We start from the raw sequence: 27503 nt of genomic DNA, 5'->3' as shown, positions 1-27503 counted from the left end.
TTTATGTATACATATTTATTTGTAATTTTACAGTGGCTTTAGTACTGTTTTACAATAACGTTTTTGGAAAGAAAAAAAACCAAAAAGCTTCAGAACAAGGCTTAAACTACAGAACTAGTTATTGACAGTTTTCCTTATGAAATTCTAGTTTCCTAAAGAGTAACAGTCCAAAAAACCACTTTATGCTGTCCATAAAAATAAACCAAAACAAATAAACCCAAAAAAAAAAACTTTCTAGTCATCCTGAAACCAAAGTCCAGCATCAGACAAAATAGCCACTGCATTGAGAGGAATATGTTCCTATTGCACAAGCATTGAGAATGGGATATGACAATCAAAGCCTAATTCCATAGGCAGAAGAGGCCACATGTATCTGTAGTTAGACTTCAAAGCACATCTTTCTTCTGAAATTATATACCAGACTAGAACTAATGTTAAGGCCATAAAACCAGAACACTGTAACAATGATAGGGCTTGATGCTACTTTTGGTGACATTTGGTAAACAGAAGGTGGGAAAGAGGACACCAAATCAACAACTGATTCTGAGAGGAGTTAAACTTGAAGGCATTCAAAAGAAATTCTCAAAGAACTACATTTTGCAGGGGGTTTGAGTCATTGGATAAAAATTGGATTTCATAACTAATCACTTAATGAGCCTATTACACTCTTTAATATCCTGTGTTCTGTAATACATTAAATAATATATTTTCTGGAATTTACATTTCATTTGTATGAAAACAGTTCATTATTTCTGCTTGTTATTCCCTCTTTAAAATAGATGAAGATTTGTATAATCTTTATAAAGTATCTTAACAACCAAGTAAGGCTTCAATGTACTGAGTTAACTGCACACAGGTATCTCTAATTTGCTCTTAATTAGGCATCTTAAACTGCTAAAACCACCTGGGGAACCACGTTGTGATTTAAAGAAAGGGATAGTTAGGTATTGTTTTGTCTGTTCTAATTGTGTTCATTTGATTAGTGTATAAAACACCTGAAAGCAATGGCTCCAAAGAAGCAGTAGCTACCATGGAAGTTTAAGCATTTTACTTTAGGAAAATCTGGGAATCTGATGGAGCTGAAAATACACATTAGTCATTTTATAAAGTTTGGCTTGCTACCAGTTAAGAAAATATAGGTATCAAAAACAGACAAATACAGTGCTAACCATCTGTTACATTTTCTTTTAAAAAATTAGCACCAATTTAAGCATCTGAATTCATAGAAAATATGACACGCTTGGGTTTTCAAAAAAAGCTTTTCCCCATTAGAAGACAAGACAACAGCACGTGCTCAGGGGTCTAAGGAGCTCTTGTGATCAGCAACAAACACAAACACAATCTCTGCTTCAGGCAACCAGCACCAACTGCTCTTTGCACCTGACTCCTGCCTCCCCTCCTTTTGTTATCCTAAGGAGCCTGAGGAGCGCTGAGCCACTGCCCACCAGGGAAAGAAACACAGGACTTGCTCAAGCACACCACACACGTGCCAGGGCTTTGGTGTCTGGGGCACTGCAGAGCAGGGACAGTGTCTCTCTCCCCTGGTAGGCACAGAGATCTGCTGCAGGGGAGTCCCACAAAGCTGTCCTGGCCTCACCACAGCACATACAACTTCATGATGCATAGCCAAGAGTTAAGAAAAGTTTTTTTTTGTTTAAAAAAAAGAATCCCAGTGCTCACAGCGAGCTGCCCTTGCTGCAGGAACAGACATTGCTGTGTCTTTATTTAATAGATGGCCAGGTAGTCACATTGCCAATCAAGTCACCCACTCAGAAGGTATTTCTCAAATGATCTCTTACCACGTTAAATTTCAGCCCCCAAAAGGCTTATGATTTCTAATCTCTGAAAACAGTTTTAAAGAAACATGCTGATCAAATCTGTCAGAATTGCAAAGGCTACAACCAAAATTTAAACACATTAAGCATGTTATGTCATTCCTTTTCACACCATATATGGTTGTATTTAGAAGAATCCTAAAGTGCTTCAAACCCAGCAATTAATAAAGTTGATTTCTTTTTGTGCAAAACTGCAAGCACCTTTTAAAAAAATAAGCAGCAGCATCACTGAATAAACTTAAATAGTTAAATGTATTTTCTCTATTTTGTTTTGAATTCTTGGACCAAAATGATTTGCCATGTTTTCAATAACAAATTGCAGAAGAGTGCATTTTATTAGTTTAATTTTATACTGGACATCTTATACACATTTGAAATAGAGGACCCAGGAAATTTATATCCACAAAGCAACACTGTGGGACTGAAATCCAACAACTGAAATTTTAGCTGCAAAAATAATCATTTTATAAAACACAAACAAAAAAAGAATAGCTATCTCTCCAATTTCCTCCAAAGCTAACATGAGAAAAGATGGTTTACTTAAAACATTATTTTAGCCCCAGACATTATTTTAGCATGCAGAGTGGGCAAAAACCACAACTGATTTGACAACTTGTGTAAGAAGCTTTTAGAACACCACTCATGTAAAAGCCAATAAAATATGTAAAATAATGAACCAGAATACACTTTTTTTATCATCTTTCAACATGTTAAAAAAATAATTCAAGACACTCTGGAAAAGCAAAGAAGTCACTAGATTCATTATAGAACGAACTCCAGTCCAAATTCTGCGTCTGGATGCAGGTGTGCCTGGATCAAAACCAGTTTTGAGCAGGAATGACACAACACACATCCCAGGAAAGAATCTGCTTCCCAGAATAGGGTCTCACAAGTTTAGCATCAAGCCCTGCTAGAATCCATATGACACATGTAGAACACGCAGACAAATGCAGTTCAGCATCTACCCCAAACACTCTGTGCTGCTGCAAGACTGAACACACGCTCTCCAAGAACCACAAAGGTCTGTCTGTCTGCACCTGGAGCTGTGACCTCCCAGCTCACTCCCAGCTGGAGGGTGGCCCTTGTGACAAAACAAGGATCACCCACCCTGTCCTTGGAGACTCCATGTCAGCTGTGTTTGGAATAGCTAAATCCTACTTCATTCATAAAATTATAACTTTAAGGAAAGTGATTTAGCATTTAAGGTCCTTCCTTTAAGAAAGAAAACTTAAACATATGGAATAACTTTTTTCTTTTAATTAATTTGGAATAAACACATATGCTCTGTTAGGATGTAAAAAAAGACAAAGCCTCTTTCAAGAGCCCTCTGGTTCCTAACAGCTTTTAAAACTCTCAAACCAACTAGTTGATTTTTAGTCAAGGTTGAGTTTTTCATTATTTTGACAAGAAAATGCAAGCCCTTGCTGGAAACATTACAAAGCTTCAAAGGCTGTTTGCAAACTGTAGTTTCCAGTCCTGAGACTAGTTTAGTTTGTATGATCCATGCAGACAAAGCCTTTGACATTCGTTTCTTGTCTTTTTCCATAAAGACCCAGACTTCTCATACCACAGGATTTCCTCAAAGTACACGTACAGGCTGATTACCCAGATTGCAAAATGCCAAGCTTCTCTTTCTAAAGGCTTTTTTGAGGAAGAATGATATGAGCACAGATGAAATGAACTGTTTAAAACATACTCCATTTCTGCAATGCCATTCAGCTACTCAGTGTTCAGATGTTTAACAAGTTTCTGGTAAAGTATCTATTGACAGCCAAAGATCCCTTTTTTTTTCAGGTGAGCAGTTAAGATTACAGATCGTATCTGTGTTGACCACCATTTATTTTAGTCATAGTTCATAAATTGTCTATGTATGCTGCAGTAGTGTTAACACTATACAAAGTCTCTCAAAGGAAAGTAACATTCATGTTTACAAAACTGAGCTGTTTTCTTAATATATATGTATACACACACATATTCTTAATTTTTAAATACATATAAATATTTATAAATGCCAAAGTGCAAAACCACGGTCAATTGCATCACTTTACATACATAATTTTAGTATTAGGAATAAAAGTGATTATAATTGCACACCAAACTCTCCCTGTCAAGTTACACTGGATTTTGTGTTCCATCAGCAAGGAGGTTCTCGTGGCATTGACCACCATGTCCCAAACCTGGCACTGAATTTCCCCTGCAGTCAGGAGCAGTGACAGGGGAGGAGCTGCATGCAGTGCACTGAGGGCCCACATGAGCACACTGGGACAGCCTGGGAACTGCAATATGCACCTGCCTGGCTTTGTTGGGTATTGTCTGCAGATGTGTCCTCTGGAGATCCATGTGCATTTGCACTATGGTTTTGGATTAAACTGGAGTCAAAATCCACAATATTCACAGACATTTCATGCACGCTCTGAAGGCATTCTGTAATTAAGCTTCAATGTATGCCATGGCAAGAAGACACAAAAAAAATTTAGGTATGAGACAGCTTTTCCGACAAGATTTACAAATAAACTCATTTAATCTCAAGGTTGGGGTTTCTTTTCTTGTTCCAAGAGTATATTTTCAAGCTAACAGTATGTACTAGGAGAAAGACAGATACCAGTTTAGGTCATGAAGACAGAACAGTATTGTTAAAAACACTTAAAGACAATTTGAATCACAGAATATTTTAGGTTGGAATAGACCTGGAAGTCACCTGGTCCAACCCTCTGTTGTGCTGACTAGCCCAAGTCCAACAGGAAAAATTCAACTCTGTGAGTATTCAAATCACATGGGGAAAAAGCAATAAACCTTTAAGTCTTCTAAAGTAGGAACTGTTAAAATGAACATAGAACAGTGCAACTTCAGCTGAAATATTTAAGTCTTGAAAAATGAAATTCAGCAGATGAATCACTAATTGTGCATTGTGAATAGGTGTCTTCAGCTATTTTAACTTACACAAATAACATGGACTAAAAAAAGAAAAAGAACAGCAAAGTGTACTGCTCTGCTATATGGTAAATAGGTATTTTTAAATGTTTTTCCAGTGCCAAGAATGCACTAAAAATATTTCACATATACTGTCAGTATCCAAAGATAAAAGTAAATTATCCATAGGTTGAAAACCAAACTATAAGAAAAAACACAAGCCCCAAATATCCTGCAACTCAATTTAAGAGAATTTAAAAAATCAGATATGCCAGAATATAATTCTGAAGTTAACATTAACTACCTTGTTAATTTTTTTTTATCTTCTGGGACACTAAAATCTTGGTATTTTTACTACAGCAAATTAAGCTATTAAAAAGGGGCAGAATTTTAATATAAAAGCCAGGTTTGCATAAGGAGAAAGTGCTGCTTTTCAAGTCAAAAGGCCTGGAACAATGGACAATTGTGTTTTACATGAGAAGTGTGTCAATAATGCAGTGGCTCTCTGGGCCAGTGTATTTTACAGGTTCTATTTATATATTCAAGGCAAGAGCATCTGATCAACAGCTAAATATAGTGCCTTTAAGAAAGTGGTGTTTTACCTCATCTTGTACATGTCTGTTACTATTACAGTTCTGTAGTTCAATCACTCACATGCACACATGAGATCCTTCAGCAAACTTCACACCTGTGCACTCCAAAGTGAACATGCACAAAGTCACAAGTGTGTGTTACAGAGCAATTTAAGTCCTACCCTACTGCAAATGCATTTTCTAATTCAACAGATTGTGCAATGTAACAGGAAATTTTGTATTATCTGATTCTGAAAACTGTATTGATAAATCTGTATGGAAACAGCAAATAACCTCCTCCTCTTGTCTGACACCGCATTTAAAAACTTTGTATTTAACATGTCTTTCTTCTCACAACAAATAGACTTTCCTAAGGTGAAAATAGAGCTAAGCTCTGTTACCTAAATGCTTAATTTACAAGTGACTCAGAACTACTGTACTGTTATTTCTTTAATTATTCACTAGATAGAATGGACCCATTAAAAGAATGGAAAACATTTATGCAGCTTTTTGAGGCTGCAAGTATCTCCAAGTCATCTCTCCTTTTATCAGATCTTGCAGTGGATGAAGAGCATCACAGATAAAACTTCTTTTTCTGTTTATCTTTCTTAAAGGATGAGTATCACAAGCTAGAAAATACAGAACATTTTAGCACACTCTCTTCTAAACAGGCACTGCTTCACAGAAAAGTCACTCATCCTTCCTCAGGATTTATTTAATCCACTGTATCTTCTGCCCACATTTAAAAGACTGAAAAAGACACTCAGGTGAAATACAAAGTAATGGCTTTATGCTTTAAACTTCACGTTTATCTCTTCTACAAGAAGAGAGAATTACTGAAAAGAGAAGATAGAAAGGGTTTGATTAAAAGAAAAAAAAAAAAGTGCTATGTGGAAAAAAACCTGCCCTTTAAACACAGTACTGAGAGCATTCCACATGTGAGCTCACACTTACACACAACACTCTGGTCGTTAAATAAAGCAAACTGCCACAGCCACACAGTAAAACAAACTTCATCGGGACTATACATTCAAAAACCCACTGATGAGCAATACTGTACTAAATGTAAACAACCACTTTGTCACAGAAGCCTGCCAGCTGGGACTGGAGATGATGAAGTCACTTAAGAGGAGTTATTGGCTAAAAGTCTATTATATAACTGCTCACCTGAAATAGGCTGAAATAAAGAAAAGCCTGTAATAGTGTCTAAATTTAACTTTTTTTTTTTTTTGTTCTTTAGACATTGATTTGCTTCCATTCTACAATATTAAGCAGGCAATTTCATAACAACTGAGTAAAAAAAACAACAGGCATTACTTTAGCAGAACATGCAGAACATGGAGTTTTTCTACTTGGTTCCATTAACTTACAAGCAATTCAGGCCCAATGGAAACTAGAGTTCTTTTCCAAAGTCAAGTCTACAATCACAGCTGATCATCGACATCCTTCGAGGGGTCCTGTCAAGGCATCCAGGCTGCTGTCTGTGTCTGAGGCCAATGTTTGCTCTGTTGACATGGATGAAATGTCATTGATAGATGATGACTGGGAAGGACTGGTGTTGCTATTCACTGCTGCATCTGTGCTAAGAAAACCAAACATAATAAAATCTGAGGCAAGACAATATTACAGTCACAAATAACCACGTTTCTGGGCTGTGAGCAGCACTTTCCCCACAGAAATCCTTAGAAAATCAAGGAATTAATGAAAAAAGGAGAAAAGCAAGCAGTAAGGGCCCTAGCACTCAAAAGCCAAGGTGACCTTTGAGATTTTTATTGTTCTCCCTCTCTGTGGAGGAAAGGAAGAAAAGACAATGCATAGTGTGAATAGTGACTTGAGTGTCAAGAGATCTAACAGATATAGTTAAAAAAAGACAGTACAATATTCTGATTACTGAGCTGGGAGAACAGTAGCAAACACAAGGATTCAATCATGGGCACAAACACAGCACTGTTAAGTATCCTGAGGGAGCCCTAAAGGTGTTTAGCCCTGAGGAAATGGGTTCATGCTGAGCCTGAGAGCAGCCCTCAGCACAGTTACCTGAGCTCCAGGTGAGCTCACTGGGGCATTTGATGACTGAGCCCTTTAGGGACAAGGCAGCTCAGGGTGTGGGACATGCAAGACCAGTGAACTTTTTCTACAAGTTCAGAACAATTAAAAGCAGAGTACATGGATCTCCAAAGGCAGATCAGTCTCAAGAGTCCCAAACAACAAAAGCTTTGCCCACCTAGATTATTGAGCAGATTTCTTCATTCACAGGGCTATGTGTGACAGTTACAGAACTACTGAAACAATGACTAACCTGAGGGCTGGTCTTTTACCACACCATTCTTGCTCCTTTCTTCCCAATCCATAACTTCTTTGTATATTAATTCTTACAAGAGAACAGTGGGACAAAAGAAAAAAGAGACAGGAAAAAGCACTGTAAGATCACAGAGGATTTGTAAACAATTCACATTTGTATCGAGGTACAAGGAAATGGTTCAAGGTCACTCTGGAAGTAGAACTGTAGAGGTATTTATTTACCATTTGGATTTGGATTCAAAATCTGATTTTATGTAAAACCTCCCTGGAAATTTTACTTTGATAGCAAAATTATACACAAATTTTTATTCTTGAAGAACCATCTCCATGGGCGTACTGAGCAATGTCTGCCTATTTTGAAGAAGGTTAAACAGTTAAAATATTGTATGAAAACCCTCATTTACTAGTCAAGGACAACTTAGCATACATTCACCTGAACAACACCCAGAAAAACCCAGAGCTGTAACTAAAATCACAGAAGCTTGTGTGTGTACCCACAGTCTTAATGTAACTTAGATAACAATATCTAAACAGATAGAGGACTCTTCAATTCTGAGTAACGATGTTTACAAATGCATTCAATTACATGTAGTGGATTCATTTTACTTGTCCACCTTGCAGTAATCAAAGATGATTTGAAGCCTACCTACCTGTGCAGGCATGCCCTAAGGATAACATATGTATAGATCAGCCAGAATCAATATCTGAAATTTATAATGCTGTTTTACAAAAGCAAGCAGCTTTCAAAGTAGTCATAAAAGATGCCTATTACCCTTGGTCTTGTGATGGCAGATGTTAAAATTTTAACTGCCTCTCCATTTAATGGTTTTGACTCAAACTGTAAGGTGAAATTGATTTTAATACTACAGTGCTGTTTACTCTTTTGTTTAAGTCAACAGTTTAATCTTTTTGGTCAATAAATAAGCAATGAGATTAGAGAAAAAAACTACACCAAAGGACTCTCCTGCTATTTAGATTTCTAAAACAAATGAACTAGTAAATATTGTCAAGAGATATGTCTTAAACAATGCACAATGAGAAGAGGCATGCTTCTTTTTCAGAGAACTCTCTAGCAAGGAAAAAGCTCTATAGATTACAAGCACTTAAGAACAAAAAGGGAAAGAAAAAAGAAAATTTCAGGATTTTGTTGAACAGACTTCAGAATGTTCCATGTATATATGAGCATTCACACACCTAGGTATGTATCCACTCCACACACAACCTGTTTCCACCCCTGATTTCTTTTCCTGTTGCCACAGGCAGTACTGCTTATCTGGAATAGTGGGAATTATTTGGAATAGTCTGTTACACAATCCAGCACACACTGCAGCCACTCACTAATAACATAAGATACTACAATAGATGTAATTTGTCATGCTCACTCCTTACCTTTCCATTCTTCAATTGCATGTTCTCTTTCTTCCAATTGTGCATCATAGATTTGAGGTGGAGGCTACAAAGAAAAGTAAAGAAAAGTCTATAGTGCCTACTACATCAGCTTAACACACCCAATATTAATTAAAAATCCAAAAATGACAACTTTTTTGGTATTTTTTACCTTCATTGTTGGCAGTTTATTCCCTATACTTCAAAGACGTTAATTTTACAACTCCAGAATCTGCTCTTAAGTCCTGCCTCACACTGAAAGGCTGTTTAAAAGCATCAACCAAAATTAAATTCATTGTAAAGCTTTACAGGGCCTTGGAGCAAGGCCCTGTTTCAAAAAGCCCAGGAGTGCCACCAAACAGGCACCTCTTTCTGTAAGTAAATGAAATATTAACAACCACTTTCAGAATTGTATCAGCTCCCCACCAGCAGCTGTCCTTCAGGTGATTCTGCCCCTAATGCTCATCTGAAGGCTTCCTGTGTGACTCCTGCTAGCCAATGAGTTCAAAGCATGCTCTTGACTAAAATTAGAGGTATTTTAAAAGTTATTGAATTGGAATCTTAGAAAATTTATTTTAATTGCAAACTTACAGCTTCTGCTTCAGCTGGATCATACCAGACAGTAATATAAGGATGACGTAAGGCTTCATCTACAGAAATTCTCTTGTCTGGATCTACTACAAGCATTTTTGACAATAAATCTCTAGCTTGGCTGGCTAGAAAGTAAAGGTGAAAAGAACACACATGTAAAAGAGCTGAAGAGCTTAATGTCTGACACAGGAAATAAATACTGGAAACACAGGACATGCACTGCAAAATTTCACTTCTGCTCTACAGAATATAATAAAGTGGATTGTTGGTTTTGGTTTTTTTAAAATTTTCTCAATAATTATTTAAAGATAAAATATAACCCACACGAGCTGTATGCACTTAGAACAAGATGATCAGTAATAAAAAGTATTACTTTTGGAGAACACTAAATTACAGATATTATTCAATGGCTTAAAATTAAGATAATTAAACAGAATCCTGGGACAGGGAAAGAGTATTTAGTAACTACTACTAAGAACTGAGGACTTGTCATAAATAAAAGAAACAGAAAGTATGTGGCTTTTAATGTTGACACCTACTGAAATAAATATTTTTATTAGGCTTTAAATTAAGTGTGCTGCAGACATTTTAAGTTAACTTCATAGGAAAACAGAGAGAAAAAACTCGCCTTACTTTTTAACTTGTCCCGATCAGATTCTGATGGAAATATCCAGTCTGGGAAGAGCTCTTCAAACTTAATACCAGGGTATTTTGGCCTGTTTTCTACATAATTCCTCACTGTAGGCTGCAGTTTCTTCATGAAGTCTGTGGATGGTGTTCCTAATTGTTCAATAACTTTATTCCATTGATCAATATCTGCACCATATCTTTAGGAAAATCAGCTGAAAAATTTGAAGTCTGCACTCTAAAAAAATACCACTTAAAAATCTGAGAAGCTAACAAGAACTTGAACACAAAGATGAACTTGACTGCAGCATCAGCAGTATTCTGAGCTGCCATGCAAAAAGTTACAAAATATGAGTCTTATTTTTGTGTCAGTGTACTCTGAAGGACAGCCTGGAAGTGCTGCACAACGCATTATGCTTAAGTATCTTTTTTCTAATTATAATATTTTTCTAGAATCCAAAAGAAGCTTTATTTGGCAGTTGTATCCATAGCAATACAACTCTAAGGTCAGAAAAGAAAGGCTGCTGCAGAATCTTCTGAAGTGCAATGTAACATCAGGAACACTGAAGATTCTTGAAGCTAGAGAAAAATACACAAAAAACCCTAAAGCACAAATGCATCCCAACCAAAGTAAGGAGTAAGTAACCTGTCTCCTAAGGAAATGAAACTTTGAGTTGGAGCATTTTGCAGGGCTGTAGTTGGATGGTTGGGGGCTTTTTTTGGTTGGTGTTTGGATGGGGTTGATTTAGTTTTCTTTTTCAATTTCAGGAAAAGTCCAGAGGAGTTCTGAACAGGAAATCCATATTCCAGAAGGTTCTATAGCAGGTTCTTTTGTTTAAGTGCATCAACCATCATACTCACAGATAACTTTGATCTTATAATTCAAAATGTAAATATTTTATAAGAATAGTATTTGCAAGTCACAAATTGAAATTGGGCCTCATGTTTCTTCAGGACTGTCTCTTCTCCTCCTCTCAAGTGAAGGAATTTTCCCCAGCCATGGTGACACTTGTTACAGAGATACCAGAGCCTGTTCTGAACCAGCCCAGCTGGGCAAACAAAGCTCATTTATCACACTCAGGAGACACTGCATTGATATTCTGAACATTTAAGTCAACTCAGAGCTACACTTGCCAGTTTTTCCTGATAAAAAGAATGTGCAATTCCAGCAGAGCCTATCCACTGACCTTGCAAAAAAATTCATAGCTAAATTCACCATCTAGCACTTCAACCTATCCATTCTCATAGACAGACTATACAACTAAACAACAAATATGCTGTACTTTGAATTAAGATGTATTTAAAAAACCCTGAGGTGCTTCTATTTCAGTTAGTGTGTCAAGAATACAATTATGAATATACGTATAGTCACAGCTCCATGCTAAGACTTTAGACTTCTGATACAAAGATTGAAAATTTTATTTGTATATTGAATGCATTCCAATGGAAAAGCCATATTAAAATCAAAATTCAGAACTGATATTGTTAACTGTCATGCTAAAACAAAGCACAGACAAAGAGAAACATACATCAGGAAATTTTGTTCCTAGCTGAGAAACTGATTTGTGTGAGAGCTCCACCAATCTAGATTCAAGAAGATGCTTTTCCTTTGAGTAACAGCAGCCTGGTTAGTCAGATAATCAAATTAGAGTCCAATTTATTGAGGCCTCAGAAGACTGCAGGGAAGGGCAGAACACTTAATGACCCATCCCACTTTAGAGGTAAAAACAAGCAAAAAAACAGTATCTCAGTTACAAAGTGCTTTACAGATGGTGAAAGTTGAAAAAATTCTCAATACAGGATGGCTTAAAATAAGCCTCTTAGCAGAAATCCAAGTGGGATTTCAGTATAAAGCAGGCAGAGTGAGGTCTGTGGCTGACCTGGCAGCCTTCACACAAAGCCACTCTCCCCACTCTAGAGACTTCAGGGTCAGAAGGAACCAGGCATTTAATCCATGCAAAGTCTATTTGCCTTTAGGGACTGTGGAAGAAAAGTTGAAAAGAGTCCTTTCTACAATCACAACAAAGCATGACTTTTCCCAAGAAAGCACAAATACCCCTCATGCTTTTTGCATTGGTCAGGCCATCAGTTTCCTTCTCCATATGGGCAGAAAGAACACCAAAAACACATGGCTGCTGCCAGGCTTTTCCACCATGTCACCTTAGGCATTCCCTGGTTTTTCCCCATTTCTCATTTCCAACAGCAGCTGACAGTAACTCAGCCCTCCCCAGCAGAGTCTGGAGAAGGTTCTGTGCATCCATCACCCTGGCAACACAGAGCATCTCATTCCACCCAGAGCACTGCTGCAAGTATCCCAGAAATTCCCATCCACCATCTGGGAAAATACAAATTACTGAATCAAAGGGCAGATTTTCCTGAAGAGAGTCAAGGACAAGCATTGGGCAATATGCTGAACCTGGCTCCCTCTTCTAAATGCCCAATTACTAAGACATTTTAAAATTTAACTTAAAAAAAGCAACCAAACAAAAGAAACCCCAAACACAATCAACAATAGCAATGCTTCATGGCCATGCACAGCAGCATTGCCCAGAAACCACCCTGCCAAGACAATCCTGCAGCTGAAGGTGACAGTCTGACCCAGGCAGTGATCACCCAGGAAAAGCCTCAACAAGACAAACAGTTGTCAGTGTCTCACATTAAAGGGAACTGAAACTTTTACAAGAAGCAAAAATCCCCATAAGCACAGCTATGTACTTCCCTATCAGGGGAGGAGACTCCTTGAAACATAGACTGGGAGAGTTTCTCTCAGTGGCCCTGAGAGAATCACAAATGATAACTTGTATATTCAACAAGCATGAACAAAATTTCCTTCATTTATTAATGAATAAATCAAAATAGCCCATGCTAACAACATGCAGGTGAAAGACACATAACATCCATGAAGAATTGTGTTAGGTTGGTCTGAAGGCTTCAAAAGGTAAAATAATAAATATAGAAAGGAAGAAAGGTAGAAAAAAAAAACTTATTTAATGTTTAATCAATTTACTACTAAATAATGTATGATCAACTGTTGAAGATTAGTGTCATGAAATTTAGCATTAAAACTGGAAATCCTCCTCTATAAGATACACAAGTATCTGTGAACAGGCACCTGATGTTTTAGTGGTGGTTGCCCCTTGCTGATGAGCAAAAATATTATATTGGCTTTAAAAACTTGGAGCACAATTGCCCCATCCCTGGAAGGGTTTAAGGCCAGGCTGGATGGGGTTTGAAGCAACCTGCGATAGTGGAAGGTGTAGGGGAGTTGGAATGAGACGGTTTTTAAGGCCCCTTCCAAACCAAATAATTCTGAGATTATGGTTCTATGAAATCTTGGTTAAAAATATTGGAAGGAGAAATGGAAAAACAACTGTCTTATAGAAGAAGTCAGTCCAAAATCAAATTTTCATAAAATGGGAAAAAAAAAGAACCTCCAGAAAGTTTTCTTTTTATGTTAAACAATAATAAAAAAAGATCTCATGCAGTGTGCTGGCCATTAGGTCACCTTTGCCCAGCAAGCCCTAATAAACAAGAAAAAAATCTGACTAAAACTCAAATTGTGCAATAAAACAAAAAAAAATTAGTCTACTGTTCAAACAAATAATCAGCAAAATCCATGCATAGTTAAGAAGTAACTTTGTAGGCTTTTGCTTAAAACACTTATCTACAAAGAGAAAGAGTAAAAAATAAGTTACTTTCTATTTTTCAAACCTAGCAGTATCTGTCTTTTAAACTACAAAAGTTGGAGCTCATAACACACTGGACTCAACCACTGTAAATTACATGAAATATAGTCTACTGAGAAAATAAAATGGAAAGCTCAACAACTTGGTTAATGACACTAATTTCAAAGAGTACAGTGGATCTAGTAAAACATTATTAAAAGTTTTGCTAACATTACTAATTGTTTATGGTTTTATACAGATCTACATAATTGTGTTTCTGTTGAAGTGGAATGGGACTCAAGGATGACTAGGGAAGGATACGATCAGTGCCTTGGAATATCACACAACCTTTCACCAATTCTCCCATGATGCACCCAACTGACCAGATATCAACTGAAAATAAAAGTGAAATGATCAAATTATGGAGTATCATGAACAAATGTGAGGAAAACAAACAAAACCATCTGCATCTACAGTAAAACACAACAATGTGGAAAACCAAACTGCTCACATGAATTTTCAATCATATCAACACCAACTGACTGTTCCTGAATTTTGTATTTTGTAAAACATATTCAGTGTTTACACTTGTGAAACCACCATGAAGGATACAATCTCTTCCTGGGAACAGGACTTTATGGAGGACCATTTCTGCCATAATGCACCCAACAGACCAGATATCCACTATCATATGTTAGGTGCAACAAGGACAAAAGATTAAAGAGGTTTTTTTTAAATACCACAATTATTTATTTGAAAGCTCACACTGTATTTCTACAGTCCTGCAGATAATTATTTTTTGTCCCAACCAGAACAATCTTTGCTGAAGTTCTGATCCACATCAGCATTTGCTGTACAACAAGCTGCCTTCTGCACTAAATAAAGTGTTTTTATCATTATGAAGGGCCCAGCAAGGTCCCACGAGTCCCTTGTTTTACAAACCCAAAATTACGGATATTCAAAACCATCCACAAGCCCTTGTGATACAGAACATACAAGTCCAGTGCTAATAAAAATCAGCAGGTAAAACTCCCAAAAATGCAAAGACAATTCCTTGGGACAAATTTTGTTGGCTGAATGTTCAGTATATTACAACTGTGTTGGTTTCAATAATGTAACACCCAGCCTCCCTGAGCACCAAGCAGACCTAAGAGAATATTAGACATGGTTTATGGTAGGAATCTGCAATGTATTTTAATAATCAGAGAGGCATTAAGGGGACACACTGTTAAAAGAAGATCTTTCAGAATAAAATTACATTGATTAAAGGGTTTATTATTCATATATTGATTTTTTGGTTCAGATTTTTTTAATACCAGCCTCAACAGTTTTTCTGAGAATAAAAAACATGGCAAAAAGATAATGGTAAATATATGACAGAATGTAACTACAGCAGGGGAGAGGAAGAAGTTAATGTTAAATGAGAAAAGCATACAGAAAACTATCATATTTTCAATAAAAAAATTACACTGTAATAATTTTCATATCCAATACCATGATTAGAATATTTTAACAACAAACTTGACGGGGGAAAGCAGCTGTCCCTCCTCTTTTTGAAGTAGTTATGTTCCAAGAGAGACATACTTTAGACAGGAGATGTAAAGCATTACTCCAGCAGCTTACCGTTCTCTTTGTATCCCATTCCCAGGATAACCTCTGGTGCTCTGTAATATCGTGTTACCACATATGGAGTCATCATGAAGTTAGTACATGCTGTTCTTGCCAGTCCAAAATCAAGGATTTTTAGTGTGCAATCTGATTTTACTACTATGTTGCTGGGTTTCAAATCCTAACAAAAAATTACTTCAGTTAAGGAAGGATTAACATACAGAATAATACCCACACACTCCCTTCCACAATCAGGATAAGCCAAAAAGTAATTTTATTAACAAATGCATTTTCCTGCCCTGGTGTATGTGCTTATTTATGCAACCCCCTCCCTTCCTTCCTGTTTCATAAAAACTGTGTTCACAAAGAGTATTGTTAATGATCTACTACCACCTACTCTGTGGATGATACCAGCTGAGTGGAGATGCTTGATCCCACATAGCATTTGGTAAAGAAGATAAGACATTCTTTCATGATCCAATTCCATATGAATAACCTGGCATAAATTTGCATCCATCAGCTCCATAACCAAATATCTAAAGCACAAAAAAGAAAGTATTAAAAAAACTCAAGTCTTATTTTTCATAGGTTTAAGTTTAGCATATGAGATATTTAAGAAAAATCACCTCTGCTAATCTAACTGTCAAAAAACCAATGATAAAAAACCCACGCATGGTCACAGTTACAAAGTAAAATTACCTATTCAAAAAGTCTTATTATTAAAATTTAAGTGTTCAATATTCCATCACAAAATATTAAAATTCCACTAGTTTTATAAACAGTAATACAGAGAATAATTCTATCTTTATGCATCATGAAAAACTAAGACTGAGTGAAGTTGATGTAGAGATTGCAGATAATGCAACATAAATGCCCTCTTTCACTGTATTTTACTCTAAAAAATTAGAAAATCAGGATAATAACAGTGAAAACTAAAGATCATAAAATAATTTTCAGTTGTCATCTACTTACCCTCTTCAGACACAAACACTCCCTCATTTGCTCAAGCAGCCTATTCACAAATCACAACAGCTCATTCACTGGAACCTAGGATATCCCGCCAATCAAATGGCCATGAATCCTTTCTAGACCAATTGATAATGCTTGAATAAAACAGAAATATATTCAGTTCTGAATTGAGGCCAAGATACCGTTGTGCTGATGTGACCGGTAGAGTAAAAAATTGCTCTCATGTTATCCAGACCAAGGTACTATCCTGAGGTGATCCATGGAGCTGCTGAAGGATGATGCACACAAACCAGACCCGTGGGCAAGCAAAGCATGGCAGACTAATGATAAAAGGTAAATATTCCTTTTTCACTGCCCACTTCAGCTTTTAGCTACTCTTGATTTTCAAAGCATGAAGTTTGTAGGATACTGGAAATCCAAATCTAGGACTTAGGCCAGTACTTGTCAGAGAAAATGAAAAAAATCCAGTACTTACACATCCTGAAATTCTTCTAGTGACTTCTGTGGTGTAAATACATTTAATAAACTAATAATCTAAAAAACAAAAAACAAAACATTAGAAGAAACTTCTGCTTTAATTCACACAAAACTCTACTACTGCAGAAGTTACTATGCAAAATAAAGTACACACTGTTACTATATACACAACTTGAATGTTACTTGGCTGCACTTAATTCACATATGCTGAAAAACTGCCAATTCAGAAATAGTTCCAAACTGCAGCATGTGTGCCAAGGGAACCAAGACAGGACAAAATCACTTTTTTTTTAAAGTAATATGACAGCTTTTAGCTCCCTCTCCAGTGTCTGAAATATATCCCATTTCCCCCCATAAAAAATAATCTCTTTATTTTAAATCATATGCTGTGCAAGGAATTTTAACCAAGGCTGTCTAACATCATGTGCAGAGAGTTGCCCCACACCATCCCATTAAACTTAGATTATGATGTACTATTTCCAGAACTGCTAAAATTGCTCTACTGCCATCTTTACCCACCTTGCTTTTATTCTGCTACATCTGGGATGCACAAAAAGCTTACTTAAAGAGCAGCCCTGAAAGGCTAATTGACTGCAGGAAGTTTGAGATTTGACTGCACAGCTTCAATGACCAGCAATGTTTCTAGTTCATGTTAGTACCAGCACACAGCAGTCACATAAACCTGATATTCTTGTATTTGAACAATGAAGTATTGCCATCATGGCTCACTTCAGAGAGTTTAAAGGTTTCAAAATTCACATGTATTATCCATAGCATTTCAATTTTGTAGACAGTACTGCACCCCTGAAAACCTCAGCAATTAAACATTGTATTTAATAAAAATCTTGCCTAAGCTCAGAAGATTTAAATACAGTAAAGTTACAATGGTCAAACCCACAAACCACCCCAGTGCCAAACAGGCTGTGCTGCACATGGCTTAAAAAGGACAAATGCAACAGAGCAAGGCCTGGTCTCTAACACTGACACTGATGGCAGCAGAAACCTCCTCCCCTTGTACTTCAGACCCCAAGCAGCTCACCCAAAAACTGAGCCATACATTGTGGAGAACTGCACTGCCCACAGCAAATCTTTCCAGCCCGTCACTATTTCCATTCCTGTGGTTACTAACAGCAAGTGAGAGAGCAAATGCTGAGCTTTTGAGATAAGGCAGAGCAAGGAGAGCAACAAAGCCCGACTCACATTTTTGTGATTGACGCACTTTAAAAGAACGAGCTCTCTGTAGGCCCTCTTGGCGTGGGTTTGGTTCTGAAAAGGACGACTCAGCTTCTTCACAGCAACATTGATTCCAAGCACTGTATCAAATGCAGCACTAGAAGTGTTCAAAGACAAACAAGTTGAAGTCTGTTTGAGGGAGAGGAGGGGGCAAAAGGGAGGCAGAAGTGAGGAAGGAAAGAAATCAAGATTTAAGACAAAGTATACCCGCTAGCCTGTTGGTACTACACCTAATTTTAATTCAGAAAAGAAACATCCTTTAAAAACTATGCAACCTTTAATAAATACAAGTAAGTCAAACAGAAGCACTGACATTCATCAGAGGTCTTCCTGCTCTCCTTTCTGTCTTTAGACTTGAAACTGCTGACTCAAGACTCACACCCAAAATTGCAAGATCTAAAAATATTTTAGGCCTGTTTAAAATCAAGAAGCATTGCAGCTGCCTAATCTGTATATTTGGAATATTTTTTGGACACTTTTGCTGACTGACAATCATTTAGTATTTGCAGCAGAAATTTCTCTTAGCTGAAGGAGAGTCACAACCATGTCTCCATGATCCCTTCTGCAGGGATCAATATTCTCCTGTACATGGATAGTTTGCAATGATAAAAAATGTAATGCCTAGCAGAAAATTACATTCATCATCTGCTTCTGGATGGAAAAAATTGTATTGAATTGAGAAATAAGGAAAACTCACACTGAAGGGAGGAATACAAGAGTTTAAAAGTGACCATGAGCATTAAATTTACCCTGTTTTTCACTCATGTTTCTTCCTTCCCTCTGCAGTTTGAGGTCAAAGTTACACTTGCTTTAATAGCTGAAAGAATCTAAAGCTAAGTATCTGTATAAACAAAACAAGACTAAAGTGACAATAGTCTTCATTAGTAACACAGACTATTTGGCAAAAATATATGTGAATTCCTAGCATATGCTATTCAGGAGTTGCAGTCTTTAAACAGTTTCAGTTTTAAATAAGGATTCCCACATTACTCTATTTCCATTTGATGTTCCTTTCATAGGATAGGAAAGAATTCTCATTCACATTTTTTCCAAGCACATTTAAGCTCTTTGTGAGCTCCTTTCCTATCTCATCAAGTTATATGTGACATCAGACTTAAAAGGGCCATCACACTACAGTACTCTTAACAAAAGATACAGCTTCCTTGTAAGTACAACAATACTCAAAATCTATCAAGTTTCCCAGCCTAAAGTCAGTGCTTTCCCTCCTGGAAAAAAGCAACACCACCACAAAGCAGGGCTCAACCAGGAGATGTGTTTTCTTGGGACATGCCTCCCAGTTTGAACCAATGTGCTACTTAACTAAAGATTTGCTAGCATTTATTTCAGCTTGCTTCTGAAGTAAGTGCACAAGTGCTCAAGTAATTACTGGATGTTACACCAAGTCTCTGATTTAAACTCTTTATGCCTGTGCAAAAGGAAACACAGAGTGGGAGGAAAGCAACTGGCCAGACAGTTGGAGAAATTATTTTCCTCCTAAACATAAACATGAAAGCACTGATATTTCAGTACCCACCCAAAAGATGTTACATGTAAATTAATTTTTATATGTTAATGCCTTTAATGTTTAATAACTTCCATATGTTAATGACTATACCTGTGAATTAGTATCAAACCAGTAACCAACAGGGTCTGCATGAATTAGCTGTAAATCACAGGGCAGCAGCAGATAGAGGAACAATTTTAGGGGACGTGTCCCTGTATGATGTGACAAATCAGATGTATGACAAGCCTTAGTTTAAGCACATATGAAGAACTCCACCTGAACCTCTTATTTTGGAGATTGACTAGAAAATTTAGGAAATCAAGGACAAGAAAGGAAAAAAAAAAAAAAAAGATGTGAGGAAGTTAAAGACAAAAGTTATTTTGATTCAGTCCAAAATAGATTAGCAGACTTCAGCTTTATTAATATCTAGGAACGAAGAAGTGCAGTAAGTTAAATATGTTTACTTTGCACATAAAATACAAATGATATATCCAGTTTCTCTCCTGGCCTTGTGAGCTAGAAATATCCTCTAAATAAAAACTGAGTTGCTTTTTCATCTTCCTCAAGATCTCATTTACCATTTTTCCTAAGTATATATTTTTAAAACTACTTATTATCCTACATTTTAATATCAAAGTTAAAACTACATGGAGCAATACCAATGGAGTTTCCCATTAACATAATGAGAAAAAAAAAGCACAAATTTTAGACCTCTCCTAGCTAAAGTGACACAGGTGGTATTAAAAATTCCTCACAGAATAAATTAAATCCCAACAGAAAACTCCAGAAAAACTTCTCCTATTTTTTATATTAAACACAGGATGATGAAAAAGCTGTTACATCTGTGTGTTACCCTAATGTCTTGACAATTTTTTCAGCCAAACATAGCAGGATAGCACTCATCTTACACTGAGTTTTCTACAAAAAACTAGGAAGTAAAATGTATCTTTCCCTTGCATAAAGATTTTAGGAGAAACTAAGATGTTGCACCTTGTTCAACTTGAGGTATTTCACAGCAAGATGAAAATCCATGCAATGTTTCACTCTGTTGTTCCATAAATCAAGTAGTTTCAAAACAAGTGAATAAATCAAATAATTTCCTCTTCCTCCCAACACGATGACCTTAACACTACCTGCATTTCGTTCTGAAGCAGAGATCCAAAGTAATGTGGCTTAAAAATGCTCTGCTTCTAATGATTCCAAGCACCCCAAATTCCTGCACACCATCTCAACCAAGCATAACTCTGAGAACACAGACACATGGAAAATGTCAGTACTACACAAAATCTTTCCCAAATCCTAATGACCAAGATCTAGGACCCCCTCATCACTCAACCCACTGAAGAACAATGAAATATGGTGTTTTCATTTTGATTGTCACCTATCAGCAGGACAAGAGAGGTAGCTAAAAATTTTTAAAAATAAGGCCTGTTCTCACAGAAATGTACTCTTTTCCTACTTATCTAACTTATTATGGTTATGGAAAGGCCAAGAAGACATGGGCAGGTGCTGTTAAGGAGTTATTCACAGTACATGAGTCATCACACTTATCCTGCAGATTTTATAGATGAAGAGAAACTGCAGGCTGGATTCAGAGTACAAACAGCCCACCATGTGTTGTGATGAAGTCAATATCACAGAGTTCCTGGGTACATCTGTTTGCTCCCCTGTTTATGGAATGAAAACCCACATCAATAAACATTTCTGCTGTTACCAAGTAAGTTTTGCCCAACAAAATATGGGCTGGCACTAAATTGTGCAGAATGGATTGCTGCAGTCTAAAAAACATTTGAAAGTGTTTACCTTTAGCTGGCCCAGAGGTGTGGTGCCATACAAGAGACTAAGGTTCAGGATCAGCCTAAAGACTCCCACGTCCTGGGCCAGTGGAGGCTGGACACAAAGCTGGGGTGACACACCAAGGGAGAGCCGGCCAGCCCAGCCCCTCACACAGCATCCCTTTCTGGGTAATCCATGGAGTGACAATGACACTGATTTGCCTCATCCTGCCAGTTAATGGCAAGGCACTGCATTGATGGCTCCTAAAAAATGGACAGGAGTGATTGGGAATAAAAGAGGGGGAAGAAAGGGGGCCATGACGAAGAAACAAGTAAAACCCAGAATCTCTCACTATTGTCATACCTTACACTGCAATATCACAACTACAAGGGCAATGGGAGAACTAGAAACAGAAATAAAGTGATTAATGAGAAAGGAAGAAATGTGTGGACCATTCTAATTTATTCAGTTACTCAAATATTAATTTTCCCTAAAAACAGAACAAAAAAACCACTGATTGCACATGAACTATAGCAAGCAATTGGTTTAGAATTTATTTAGTCTATAACCCTGTAACAAGAGAATGTATTATCAGTGTTTTATATTCTGGTGCTTTTATCAGAAATACATGCAAACTTTGCTTTATATTTATAGCTTTTAATATTTAAATAAAGTATTTATTACTCACCAAACAATGCCCTGTGCCCCTGATCCTATGGGCTTCAATTGCTGGTAACGTTTTAGCACAGTGAATGTTGAATCTGCAACTTGAACACTGTAAAATTGACTATCACATTTACTGTCAGTCATGGTGTAGTGTCATGTAGTCTTCTCTCTCAGGGACCTGGCAAAGTTTTCAAGACCTTAAAGAAAAAGAAAGAAAACAAATGTTCAATATCTCACTAATTTCCAGCAGACAGGATGGGAAATATTATACATATTTTAATACATATGAATTTTTCAACAGCACACCATTAAGCATTCATTCATAAACAAACATTCTTTCCGTTTTGTGCATTACCACTGCTAATGAAATATACTTGCAAGCGGACAGCAATTACAGCTTTTACAGCTTTAAGGGAATGCATGTTGCTACTCCAATCCCTCAAACAAAAAGCATTTAAGTAAACAACTCAAAACAAAACCACCCAAATACAACTCTCTACTCCTTGAAGGCTACTCCATAACTTAGAACTACTGCTATGTGCTAGGACTGTACTAATCTCTGTACTACAGGAAAAAAAAATCAAAAAGTATGTTATTCAAACCCTGGGAACAAAGATTAAAGTGCCAACATTCATCCACAGAGTCCATGGACAGAAGGAAACAGGGTTTTAATAAAAGACTTGATTAAAACAGCAAAACAAGTTTAAAATAAAACTACCCCCCAGATCCCTGTGGCTGCTGCAATTTCTCCAACATTCCCTTCAGCCTTGTTCAGTAGAAATTTCAAGGAGGGCTCTGCCAGGCAACCCTTCCCTGATTCAGACCTATAACAACACATTTTCCTTCCCATTCTATACACACCACAACACCCTGCACTATCAGCCAGAGTCCTTGTAGTACTACAGAATAAGACTTTCGTGCTACAGTTTAGAAGAGTCTTTCCTGACACAATAGAGAGTAAGTTAAATTCATCTGTCAAGAATGACTAAGAGGTAAGTAATTACATCAGAGAGCACAGTAATGGACTCAACCTCTTCAGCTCTTAAGTGCTATAGTAACAAGAGCACAGACCAACAGTTTTCCTGGGTGTCCATCCCTCTTCCAAACCTTACAAGTAAATTACCCCAGTAATTACTGAAGAGCTCTCTAACAAATTTTCCCCTTCATAATTTTGCATTCACTATGACAGTTAGTGCCATTAGAGCCCAGAGTGATTTGCACAGGCAAATCTCTTCAAACTTGTTCCTTAAAACAGGAAATGCAAGCAGCCCCTTCCCCCAGAGCAGTTGTGCTCTGGGCTGCCTGCTCTGGTTACTGAAAGCACAGCTTGTCCCTCTCTTCACTGGCCCCACCGAGTATCTGTGAGCCAATGCAAAACAGAAAAGCCTCAAGAGCAACCCAGACACCCACCCTAGAAGGGCACAAAGCCACACAAATAACTTTTGTTGCTTTAAGAATTAGAATTTGTATTTCTGTCTTCCTCAGTGCACGTAGGAGGGAGCAGCATCTTTTCCATGTTTTAAGTCAGCTGACAAACTCAAGGAATCTGCAGTAAAATAGATGGAAGACCTCCAAATCCTAGTAAAGACTGAGTTTAAACCAAACTAATAGTCTTAAGAAATTCTCAAGAAATGTCTAGAGTCCCTTTTACCTTCCAGTTTCTCAAAATCTATGCAGCATTTCAACTGGGTCACCTCCAGCAGCAATTTAGACAGTCAGTTTATTTGACATTTCCTCTTAGAAGCTTTAGAAAAAAAGCAGAGGTAAAAAGATCAGCAAATGGAAAATGTGGGCTACCAACTTTCTGCTCTGTCACAGGGAGAAAAAGGAAGAAAATGGTATCTCCTACACAATAATATCAGAGGCAGTCAGATGCAGCTGCACAGCCAGCTAGCACTAACATGAGACCACAGGATGCCTCAAGGGCAGCTCCAGACTTTCCCAGTACATCCCACTCTTCTTTCCAACCCTTCTCATTATTCCAAAGCTATGCACTCTGAGGTACCAAGTGTTTTGATGAATAGCTCCTCAGCACCTATAGTATCTTCACTGAATCTTCAATATTTTAAGAAAAATACAGCTGGAAGGTCAAGATCCTCCCTCTGCAAGAACTTAGAGACAAAACCAAAAAAAAATACAGATTTTGCATAAACTGGGTATCAAGCTACAGGATATCAACTTGTCAGCTACACAAGAACAACGCTGTACCTCTTCAGGAGTTAATGAAACACTTTTCTGTAAAAGGGATAAAGAAACATGGGAAAACAAAATTATCCTGATCCTGAAAGACCCCCCCTCTTAAAGAATCATTGTCTGCACAAAGCCACCTTTCAAAAATCACTTGGAGATGAGCATAAGCTCTTTAGAAAAGCCCCAAAGGGAGAAATGGGTTATCAGAACACACAAGTTATATGTATTTCAACACATTTGCAATTCTCTGTGCAAAGCAGCTCTCCATGAGTCTTGACTTTCACTAGGGCTTCAAGCTGCTTGAATGCATCAGGACATATATTAATTCAGACATACACATAAAGTAAAATTAGGTGCCATGGGACTGTAGCTCTTCACAGGACTTCAGACAATCCACTCTGGGGGCAAGAGCCTCCAAATAAAAATAGATTTCCTGTTGTGCAAGTAAGAAGTATGTCTGTCAAATAAGTTTCTTTGTACTTACCTGTTATTCTCCTACTAGAAAAATAACCAACATACCAAACCTGCCAGTAGTAGGCTTATACACAATTCCAGTGAGAAATCTTTAGAAGCTGAAAGCAACTGCACAATAGAATACATCCTGCATTGAACGGTCACTTCCCTAAAATATATTTATTAAAATGGCAACTTATTATTTACCAGATTTGTACTCTGGATATCTTCAAGTCAAAAGCTTATGAAACAGACTGGGAACACATTCCCAGGGTTGTTTTGGTTACAGAAATGTTATTACTGACAACGAAACACAAGAACAACATAAAGCTTGGCTTATTTTTTAAGTCTTAAGCTAAAATTATACTATTGACAATATTAGCAGTGAACACACACACACACACACACACACACACACACACACACATTTATGAAAATATACAGGAATCCCATGCAGAAAATCTCTCCCTATTCTCTTATTCACCGCTGCAAAAGCATTTCTAAGTCAGGTGTGCCCTTTTAAGAACTATCATTCAATGGTAACAAGGATTTTTTTTTGTCTTTACAGCAGTATATATCAAAAGGAAAGAGTCCAACTACAAAATCATAGTGACTTACACCTCACTCCTCTACTGCCAACCTTTAGAACGAACGTGTATCAAAGCACTAGCTGAGTAACGCCGAAAGATTATAGCAGTTTAGAGGTAGTTTGCAACTGGAAACTCCTGGAAAGCAGACCTTTTTCTTTAAGCAACCCACACTACTGACCAAACGAAGATTTCACCACTACCTGTTATAGCCTCCTTCAGCTATTACATACAGACACTGAAAGGATCTCAGAAATCTGCCAGGACAAGCCGGTGTAAAGAGAGAAAAAGTTTAAACATGCATGTGCTGTAAGCAATTTCGCTGTTCATGTAAGAAGCGAGCAAGAAGAGTCTTCTCACATCTTTTTTAAAACTTCTGCTAAGCAATCCCTTCGGCTCAAGAGAGCCCGGGCTGGCCGCGGCCGCAGGGCTCGGTCCCGCTGCCCTCCCGGGACGGGGCTCTGGGGCCGCCGAGCGCGGGCCGGCCGCACACGGGCACCGCAGGGGCCGGCACGGAGGGACAGGCGAGCAGGACGAGCAGAGGCGGCTCCGCGGGGCCGGCACTGCGGCACGGGCAGGACGGGGGGGCTCGGCCGGAGGAGGAACAGCCCGGCCCTGCCGCTCCCCCGAGTCCCTCAGGCGTGGCCGGGCCCGGGCAGCGGCCCGCAGGGCGCCCCGGCTCTGCCCGCGCCGCGGGACAAGCCCAGCACTCCGTCCGGCCGAGGGCTCGTCCCGCCCCGGCTCCAGCCCCGCCGCCCCAGCACGCCCCTCGCGGCCAGCCCCTCACCTGGGTCGGACGCGGCAGGACCGGCCCCGGCCGCCGCCTCCCGCTGCCCCAGCCACAATGGCCTCCCGGTGCTCCGCACGGCGCCACGCCTGACTGACAGCAGCCACGACCAATCGCAACCCTCGCCGGAGGAGCTCAACCAATGGGGCCTGTGGGCGGGACTTGCTAGCCGCTATATAAGGGGAGGGGGCTGAAGGCCTGCAGTGATGGGGCAGTTCGGCCCCCGCCCCTGGTGTGGTGGAGTTGTGTGACGTCAGGAAGTCACGCTATTAATGACGTCATCGCACGGTGTCACGGGAGTTGTTATGTCATTGCCTGACGTCACCTTGTCAAGATAGTCGTGATGTCACCTCACAGCAGTTCCGTGTCACGACGGACTGTGGCGCCTGTCCTGCTGCCGGCTCCTCACAGCTCTGGCAGGCGGGAGGAGCCCTCGGTGAGGCAAAGGCCCACCCTGGGTAAGAGGCCGCACAGTGGCACGGAGACGTCACACGGGGGCAGCCTGGCACCATGGCACAACACTGCAGGGCACAACACCACGCAGCGCAGCAGGCCCCGGCCTACCAGTTGTGCACAGCCCCTGGAGCCTGGCTTCCCTCAGCTCTTCTAGAGGGATGGCGCAGGAGGGAAGGGATTTTATTCCCTTCCCGAGCTATTTTCAACCCCACGCAAAAATCATAAGCCTTCTCTCCGTTACACACCCCCCGCCCTGACATGAGGACTGCTTGTTTTTAAAACAGGTGCTGCCTAAAAATAAACTCACTTTGCCACCTCTCCTAGGACTGATGAGAGCTTTCATTTCTGTGATTTCTGTTCTCACAGCTGATTTTAGAAAAATGCACCTGTAATTTTTTTAATAAATCAATTAATTGTCATATATAGGCTAGATTACCTCGATATGCTTTGATAGTTCCACTTTTTAATATGAAAGGAATATTAATTCTAGATCAAGAGTAAAAGGGGCCTTTTCATCACTTACCAAAACATGTTAGATACAGAATTACATATTCTTGGCATTTAGGTCAGATTAGTACTATATTTTTTGTTATGATTTTGGTTTTTTTATGTGGTTACAAAAAGTATACTAGGGCAGTGTCCAGTAAGTAGCTACTATTGTAATAAGCTGGTGTTACACTTCTCAAGCTTTTAACCTAAGTAAACATTCAAACACCTCCATTTAAAGCCAAGCCTGCAGAGGAATATCAGAAACTTCACTAGTCAAATAGTTAGTTAATAAAATGCAGAAAAAATAAATCTTATGCTTTCTGGCCATTTCGAAATAAAAATGAAACAAATGAGCACAGAGCTTCTTGTGTGTATCTGCCTTATTTTTTTTTGCAGTTTTATAAGTTTCTCCCCTACTGCA

General features: G+C 38.4%; 1 protein-coding gene across 11 annotated transcripts; it reads right to left on the bottom strand.

Annotated features, from left to right (window-relative positions):
* Positions 1-26283, bottom strand: MAPK9 (mitogen-activated protein kinase 9). 11 transcript variants are annotated; one of them, XM_059860402.1, is made up of 12 exons: positions 26138-26283; positions 22143-22317; positions 18142-18271; positions 16940-16998; positions 15893-16031; positions 15511-15676; positions 14209-14280; positions 10229-10411; positions 9596-9720; positions 9008-9071; positions 7617-7688; positions 1-6899 (listed from the first exon to the last, which is right to left on the bottom strand). In XM_059860402.1, exons 2-12 carry the CDS (start codon positions 22262-22264, stop codon positions 6883-6885), a joined length of 1149 nt encoding a protein of 382 aa, XP_059716385.1. In that variant the 5' UTR covers positions 22265-22317; positions 26138-26283; the 3' UTR covers positions 1-6882. The 11 variants fall into 11 exon arrangements, with proteins under 11 accessions (XP_059716385.1, XP_059716380.1, XP_059716381.1 ...); XM_059860397.1 differs by having other exon boundaries at positions 1-6894; XM_059860398.1 differs by lacking the exon at positions 26138-26283 and adding an exon at positions 25711-25851 and having other exon boundaries at positions 1-6894.
* Positions 26284-27503: the final 1220 nt, after the last annotated feature.

This window comes from Haemorhous mexicanus, chromosome 15 (genome assembly GCF_027477595.1).
Source record: "Haemorhous mexicanus isolate bHaeMex1 chromosome 15, bHaeMex1.pri, whole genome shotgun sequence".
NCBI classification, from domain to species: domain Eukaryota; kingdom Metazoa; phylum Chordata; class Aves; order Passeriformes; family Fringillidae; genus Haemorhous; species Haemorhous mexicanus.
The sequence above is the reverse complement of the archived record's forward strand: the minus strand, read 5'-3'. Positions and strand labels throughout refer to the sequence as shown.

Excerpts from the sequence above, each read along its gene's own strand:
- MAPK9 (XM_059860397.1), bottom strand. The coding sequence starts at position 22,264 with ATGACTGACAGTAAATGTGATAGTCAATTTTACAGTGTTCAAGTTGCA. Across the intron at positions 10,412-14,208 it reads GATATTCCAAGGCACTGATC|ATATTGATCAATGGAATAAA; the intron begins GTATCCTTCCCT and ends GATATGGTGCAG. Across the intron at positions 9,072-9,595 it reads ATCCAGCTGAAGCAGAAGCT|CCTCCACCTCAAATCTATGA; the intron begins GTAAGTTTGCAA and ends TTTTCTTTGTAG.